The sequence below is a fragment of the Calcarisporiella thermophila genome, assembly GCF_041956535.1.
Source record: "Calcarisporiella thermophila strain CBS 279.70 unplaced genomic scaffold VTP21scaffold_1, whole genome shotgun sequence".
Taxonomy (NCBI): Eukaryota; Fungi; Calcarisporiellomycota; class Calcarisporiellomycetes; order Calcarisporiellales; family Calcarisporiellaceae; genus Calcarisporiella; species Calcarisporiella thermophila.
Genome location: NW_027192191.1, coordinates 1345375 through 1352898, shown reverse-complemented (window position 1 = coordinate 1352898; position 7524 = coordinate 1345375). Strand labels below are relative to the sequence as shown.

Here is a 7524-nt window from a genome sequence, read left to right as displayed (position 1 = left end):
AAAAATATATTGAAATCTGGAGCATCTCCATCCTTTCTGCCTGCATCCTTGTGTTTTCCTTCCGTTTTTCTTATGACCATTTGTTATAGGGATAGAATTATATTAATTTTTTTTCCCCAGTAAATCTTTACCATAGATGATTTCCAAATAGCAAGCTATATGTAGCCGATAAGTTTTTAGGGCAAAGTATAAAAAAAAAAGCGTGCTAGATATTAGATGAGACTATATAGGTGTATTGCATCATTGAGGTCTGTGCATCTACAACTGTGTAGGCTATTTAGAATGGAAAGTCAGAGTGAATATCATTTGTGGCTTGTCTACCTAACCCTTTTCATTGCTCTCGATGGCGTAATCAGTGCTAGGCGATTCTTTCAAAAACTCTGCAAGTATTCCGTTATATTTGCAACAATTACAAAATATGAGAACATATCTGATAACCTTTGAAATGTATGTTAAATAATATAGAAAATAAAGGAAAATAGTTAGATAATGTGTACTTCGACTAATTAGAGCACCGATTGCATAGTAAAGCGTACAGCGGAAATTTTTGAAATATAAGGAAGATTATTTATGAAAATGTGAATAAAAAAACAAATAATACAAGGGGCCATCAGGGGGTCTCCAATTTTAACAACATCTCAAATACCTCTACAAATATCTCGCTTTCCTGGGCTCCACCCAAAGCATATCTCTTACCAACAAGGAAATGTGGAACACCATTGATATTACGCCGGAAGTTTCGTGAAGCCTCCTGACGTACCTCCATCTCTCCTTGTGGAGTTTGCAAGTATGCCAACACCATCCTTTTATCTATTCCAACACTTGCTGCAATATCTGCTAAGATTTCGTATTGGGTAATATCTCTACCTTGTACATGTATAGCTGAGAAGAGCGCCTCTACGATAGCATTCTCAAGACTCCTCATTTTATCACCATTATCAAGTTGCTTCGCAAGATTGATTAATCTGTGGGCATCAATAGTTGAACCGGTATAATAATCCCAAACCATTTTAAGTCCCTCAGTTTCAGCAATTTGGATTACACGACTGACGGCCTCTTCTGCTTGTGTACCAAATTTCTGCCGCATTCGATCCATTCTTTTATAACTCTCACGAGGTGGTGTAACTGGATCAAGTAGATAAGGGTGCCATTCAATGCTAAATTGGACTTCAGAGTGATTTAACTGAAAACTGCGTATAGCTCTTTCTAGACGACGCTTTCCGATGTAACACCAAGGACATGTAACTAACATAAATATGTTTAATACCATGCTAGTGTAAAAAAAAAGTATCGACTGTAATAGAGAAGAAATTCTGATAAAAGGACAAAGGAAATTAAGTGAAAGGACTGACAATGGGCAATAACTTACCATCGGAAACAATATCAATCTGAATTATATGCTGTGACATGTTGCTGCTCTTGGGATTAGCTCATACCCACTCAGAAGACTTACTTATATACTAACTAGGTCGGAGATAATTTTCGAGGCTTTGCTGATTAATCGAAGGAGATTCCATTGTTTTGAAATGGAAATAATTCAAAACCACTATACCATATTGAGTGATGAATAACAATAAGAAAATCAGATCATTTAAGTTCCCAAACATACTCGAGTTTCGGGCACACGTCTACGCAAGCAAGCAATACAGTTTGTTTTAATATATTCATGTCTGAAGAATATATTAAGAGGGTCTGCAATGAACAATAATGATAACATATGCAATTCTTTTTTTTTTTTCAATAAATAAGTTATAGTATCAATATATCAAAATCAGATTAAATCATGACTCGCTTCCTGTAAATCTCATTCATGGAGTATCATAATATCTATACCTTTTAATTGTAATTTATGGCAGAAAAAGGCCATGTTCAATCAGCTATTACGCTACATCGCTACGATAATAAAACACTGCAGTAGTGCAAAAAATACATAACTCTAGGTATTCGCAATATTTCTGCAATATTAGATGATTTTACTGCCTCCTTTAGAGAATTTCGGAACTGTTCAAAAGTTGTTGATTGGGTAGCATAAGAATGATAGTAGGTTTTGATTAGTAAACATTTACAATTGGCTGTCTTTACTATCAAAAAATTTTTCGAATATGGCATTTTTTTCCCCTTTATTTTGCAGCTTTTAATCTGTTGGAGAGGCCCCAGCTCGTCATCCAACTATATTATGATGCTAATAATAAGATAACCAACCTATTATTTTCTTGTTTTGTTCCACAAGAGAGATCTCGCACTCTCGGCCATGGCCAATTTCTTTGCTGATGTTGCCTTTTGGAGGACACCCTTCTTCTGTAGAAAAATGAAACAAGTTTAAAGAGATAATAGAGATTGATATCATGATATAGCTGGTTAGCACGCCGGGTCTCCTCTAAAAGTTAAAAAAATAGATTCTCTAAACCTAAATTTACGAATTATTATGATAGGAGTGTTTATACACTTGAGGTTTCTTCACTACTGTGCAAAAATGTTGATAAATATCTGCTGCAATTCTATTTTTCAGGTATGATTCTTGTATTTATATATTTCATCAAACAGCCATAAGTAGATATTACTTAAGTTGCAATAAAAAAATGTAGAATGGGTAACTCATCAATATTTTCAAAGAAACGTTGTAGATGATGGTCACATTGAAGGCACATTTAAAGGGAAAAAGACTTTGTGTGACAAGACGCAGCTTAGAGAGAAGATATAGATTATTATATTGCATAATATAGTTATTCCTCTCTTTAAGTCCATAAATCTACTATGGTAGGTACATCCATCCATCCATCCTCTATATCCATGTAAGAGATAATATAACATGAAGTCATGTTGTACACCTCATTGCATATTATGATGATAGCGGGATGTAGTGGAGGATTCAATGTTTTGATGGCTTTTTTAAATCCAGTCCTAACAATGTAGTTTATATTCTTCTTAACAGTCAGGCAAAAAAGCAAAGAAAACCCAAGTCCAAGAGAACATTTCACTTGGTCCGCAGGTGCGCGAAGGAGAACTTGTTTTCGGCGTTGCACATATCTTCGCTTCCTTTAATGATACCTTCGTTCATGTGACCGATCTATCTGGTCGCGAAACTATGGTGCGTGTTACCGGTGGAATGAAAGTAAAAGCCGACCGTGATGAATCCTCTCCATACGCTGCTATGTTGGCGGCACAGGATGTTGCTGCTAGATGCAAAGAGCTCGGCATCACTGCCTTGCACATTAAAATGAGAGCAGTAGGTGGTAATGGGCCGAAGACCCCTGGACCTGGTGGACAGAGCGCATTAAGAGCATTGGCTCGTGCTGGCATGCGGATTGGACGTATTGAGGATGTTACCCCGATTCCCACTGATTCTACTCGACGTAAGGGTGGTCGTCGCGGTCGTCGCTTGTGAACATATGTGTTTATTATTTGTTTGCCATAAAATTATTTTTCCAGTCATCATTTTCAACAGAGCGTTAAAATACTAAACTGATTGAACAACATTGAGCCGGTTTCTTTATGGATATTCATTGAGTCAACCTGGGTCAAATAGCAGAACTTTGATGAATCTTTATAGAAAGAACATTGCTCACTAGTGTGCAAAAAAGTGTACAAAAGAAATTTAAGATAAAGGCGATTTCTCTTTCTTGTTTTTCTTTTCTTTCATTTCAGCCATCAGAAAGAGAAGGAGAGAGAGGAAATACAAAAAAAAAAGAAGATGGAGCCAGCTGGAAAGAGCATATTTTATAGTCCAGAATCTCCAGCTTTTTACCACTCAAAATCACCATTGGCCTAGAGAATCGAGAAGTTTGATTTAATGATTAAATTAGGAGCTTTGAATTTAGATTACCTTGTGAAATAGATAGTCGCGTCCATTTAGGAATACAACACCATCCTTGAGAATGCATTTCCACTTATTTTTTGTCCGTGTTACCTATATATAACGAAGATTTATATATGTAGTAGATTTTAAAAGAATTTATCAATTGGTTACCTTATCATAAAGGCACAGAACAATGTTGCCACCAACAGCACCATCTTCCCCATCGGCATTTTCTTCTTCTTCATCGGTATCGTCTAGTTCCGAGTTGATATCATCGTCCTATATTTGTGGAAGTATATTAGGAAAAGCAAACTAAAAAGTTGCTATTTAGCAACTATAATTTACCGCATCCTCTTCTCCATCAACCTGGGCAATCCGCCGTGTTCGAGGCGTAATAGTGAAATCACATTCAATATCCTCAAGTCGTATAGCTATTGTATCATCTGCACCGTCTAGCTGAGGTATCCGACCGCTTCCTCCAGGAAGAACAAGTCGGTTCCCGCTCATTCCCTGTTGTGTCTGTTGTTGCGGCTGCTGCGGTTTTGGTTGTTGGTGATGTAGATGATGCTGTTGTTGTAACTGTTGGTGTTGCTGTTGGGAATGCAGCTGGGAGGCAATCTGCGATTGATCCTCAATAGATCGAGGAGGCTAAAAATACAACATTAATGTAATATTCTTGTGTCTAATTATTAAAGTAGAAAATTACTAAAAACGGTTGTGGGCGGCCGACACCATTTGATTCTGTATTTTGGATAGCAACACTAGCAGAAGCCAACGTAGCAAGATTTGCAGCAGCCTGTACTGCCTATATACTGATATGTAAGATCTCTCTGTAAAAATGTCTCGAGAAATCAATTAAAACCCTACCGTCTCACCAGAAGGTTGCTGGGAGTGAAGTTGTTGTGATTCGTACTCTTCATTATAATCATATTCTTCATCGTGTTCACCGAGGCCAGCTACTTGTGATTCAGCCACTTTCTGTTCCCAAGACTAGATAGAGTATTAATATTCTCATCTTTATAAAAAAAAGAAAATGGGACACAAACGCGTTGCAATTCCATGAGAACGGCCTCATCTATACCCATGTCTTCAAAATCATTTCGAACGTTGCTTATCACATCATCAATGACAAAACGATAGACCGTAGACTATAGATTGGTTGAAAGTTAATACAAATTGAAAGAAAAAAAATGAGTAACAAAAATTTTTGATTTCTTTGAGTAGGAAAATGCTGGATCTTTATTAAATCAGAAACACTTGCCACTAGATTATTGTTGGACATGATTCCCGTGAAAATGAGCGGGCAAAGGTATTTATAGTAGGAGAGAAAGAGAGTGAGGGGATGATTTGGAAACATCTCGTTCAGAAATGATTACATCATCACTTCCGAATCTTAAGATCCCATAACGGGATAATAATTATAGAGAACGCGTACATTCAAGTCGCGCTATTGAGATAATAATGACCCTGAAAGCGCGGCCGTGTGGAAACCCCCTACTATTGCAATGGATCGGCGAGTGGGTAGAGGATTACAAAGCCGCTGGAAATAAAGCCTACCATACTTATCGGAAGGTTGATTTTAGGGCATTATTGTTATATGACAAGACAATATTCTCATGATTTAAACTAGGCCTATGATTCTATGCAATCCTATCCAATTCCATTTCAGCATCCAGCAGAGGCTATACAACTCTCATATATTGGCCCCGGAATTGTGAAGCGACTAGAAAAAAAGATGGAGGAGTATTGTCGTGAAAATAATTTGCCAATGCCTCAATTGCCTGAGGGTAGATACTTCATGCATTCCAGTATTCTAGAGCAGCGTTTGTTATAACTATTTTTTTGTAATAGCTACTTCATTTCAAAAGCGCAGCAATGGGCACACTTCAAACACTGTATTAATAAGAACAAACTCGGCTGACCAGGAAATTCAGAGCGAAAATCAGCCTAAAAAACGCAAAGCACGGATGTATGTCCCTGTCTACCGTTCTGGGGCCTATGCCATTCTTATATCTCTTCTTAAGCATCATAATTTGAACCCTGGCGTTCTTATTGGAAAAAGGGATATAATCCAAGACGCCCGTCCTCACTGCGATTCATCCTTCGATGTACCAGGAAAAGGAGGTTATTTTAAGGCTTGGAGCTCAATGAAAACTTTACTGGAGAAGGAGTATGTATACAAATCTGGTACACGGTTTATGTTAACGGATGTTGGAATTGAAGTTGCGCGACAACTTGCTAAAGCTGCACAAGCGAAACAATTACACGCGGTCGAATCCAGTAGTCTGGACGAGAACGCGGCTCAATTACCAGATATTGAGAATGAAGATCCGGGTAGAGTTATAATCGAAGATTATCCTGACAGCAGTAACACATTGGATAGATCTTCAACCACCCTCTTAAATGATCTATCGGCTATTAATGCTGATTATCCCTCAGGACATAGCTCCCTCAGCAGTTCTCTAATACGTTCTCATTCTTTGCCGATTAATTCATCAGGGTCAAAATTACCATCCATCTCGCGTACCAGTAGTTCTATTCCTGCTGAAAACTTAGATTCGCTTTCGTCCTTTGATCCAATAGTTTTCTCGCCTAATACGTTTGAAATTATACTTTTGCTTGACACGCGTGAAATACGAATGAAAAAAGATAGGGATTATATTGCCGATAAACTGGAGGAAGAGGGTGTGGCTGTTGAGGTCAGAAACTTGGAACTAGGCGATGTTATTTGGGTGGCTAAAGAGAAGGCAACCGGGAAAGAATTGGTTTTGGATTATGTCGTGGAACGAAAGCGTATGGACGATTTAGTGCAAAGTATAAAAGATGGGCGATTTAAAGAACAAAAGGTAGAAACATATTAAATTCTCGTATTCTTCTGCCTAATCTCGAACATAACATTTAGTTTCGTCTCAGCCAATCTGGTGCTTCGCAAATCATTTATTTAATAGAAGATTATAATGTAGACGAAGCGAGGCAGTTCGGCATGCAAGCTATTATGTCAGCTATCTCTTCAACTCAAGTAGTCGACGAGTTCTTCGTTAAACGTACGGCAACGATTGATGAATCCATCAAATATCTTGCATATTTAACGCATAGCATCAAAAAAATGCACCTGGTATAACTACTAATTAATCCAGAATTCTTGTTCCAGTGAAGTTGACAGAGCGTTTTACTTACAGGACTCCCAGCTTTTTGGTATCCCATCTTCCGTCATTGAACGTGCCACTTTTCTTGCCCTAAAAAGACAACTTGCTATCAAGTATCCAAGTCGCATTTATCTTGTTCCATATGTTGCCTATTCGGAGCTTAATAGCAAATATCGAACACTCTGCTTAGGAGACTTGTTCGTTAAAATGCTTAAAACGATACGTGGTGTCAGCACAGATAGAGCCGCTGAGATCGTGCGGCGATATGAAACTCCACGCTCTCTATTCGACGCATATGTGCGTGTGGAGGAAGGGGAAGAGGCACTAATGATTAGTAGAGTATGCAACAGTGTAGTAACGCGAAAGAGAGTTGGTCCAACGCTAAGTGAAAAAATACATAAAATTTGGCGATCAGAGCGATATTGAGCTCCATGACTTTGTAGAGTAACCCTTATAAATTAACGATATTCATAGTAGTTCCATATTTATATATCATTCGCTACTATACAATTTTAATGTATATTGATATCTTAAGCTTTTATCATTTTACTTTTTATCATTCTAATTCGATTAAAATATAGA

General features: G+C 37.7%; 4 protein-coding genes across 4 annotated transcripts; 2 read left to right on the top strand and 2 right to left on the bottom strand.

The window, feature by feature from the left end:
* Nucleotides 1-610: 610 nt before the first annotated feature.
* VTP21DRAFT_577 (uncharacterized protein) lies at nt 611-1409 on the bottom strand (the record flags this gene model as incomplete). The annotated part of the gene is made up of 2 exons (XM_069396327.1): nt 611-1245; nt 1370-1409. The coding sequence occupies 2 exons, from the start codon at nt 1407-1409 to the stop codon at nt 611-613; spliced, it is 675 nt and encodes a 224-aa protein (XP_069256956.1).
* Nucleotides 1410-2754: 1345 nt separating this feature from the next.
* On the top strand, nt 2755-3385 carry VTP21DRAFT_576 (40S ribosomal protein uS11; the record flags this gene model as incomplete). The annotated part of the gene is made up of 2 exons (XM_069396316.1): nt 2755-2757; nt 2933-3385. The coding sequence occupies 2 exons, from the start codon at nt 2755-2757 to the stop codon at nt 3383-3385; spliced, it is 456 nt and encodes a 151-aa protein (XP_069256955.1).
* A 356-nt stretch (nt 3386-3741) lies between these two features.
* VTP21DRAFT_575 (uncharacterized protein) lies at nt 3742-5153 on the bottom strand (the record flags this gene model as incomplete). Its single annotated transcript, XM_069396305.1, has 8 exons — nt 3742-3765; nt 3824-3907; nt 3968-4075; nt 4142-4444; nt 4503-4601; nt 4664-4786; nt 4843-4944; nt 5058-5153. The coding sequence occupies 8 exons, from the start codon at nt 5151-5153 to the stop codon at nt 3742-3744; spliced, it is 939 nt and encodes a 312-aa protein (XP_069256954.1).
* Nucleotides 5154-5257: 104 nt separating this feature from the next.
* On the top strand, nt 5258-7368 carry VTP21DRAFT_574 (uncharacterized protein; the record flags this gene model as incomplete). Its single annotated transcript, XM_069396294.1, has 5 exons — nt 5258-5368; nt 5427-5583; nt 5648-6642; nt 6699-6911; nt 6976-7368. The coding sequence occupies 5 exons, from the start codon at nt 5258-5260 to the stop codon at nt 7366-7368; spliced, it is 1869 nt and encodes a 622-aa protein (XP_069256953.1).
* Between the last annotated feature and the right edge of the window lie 156 nt (nt 7369-7524).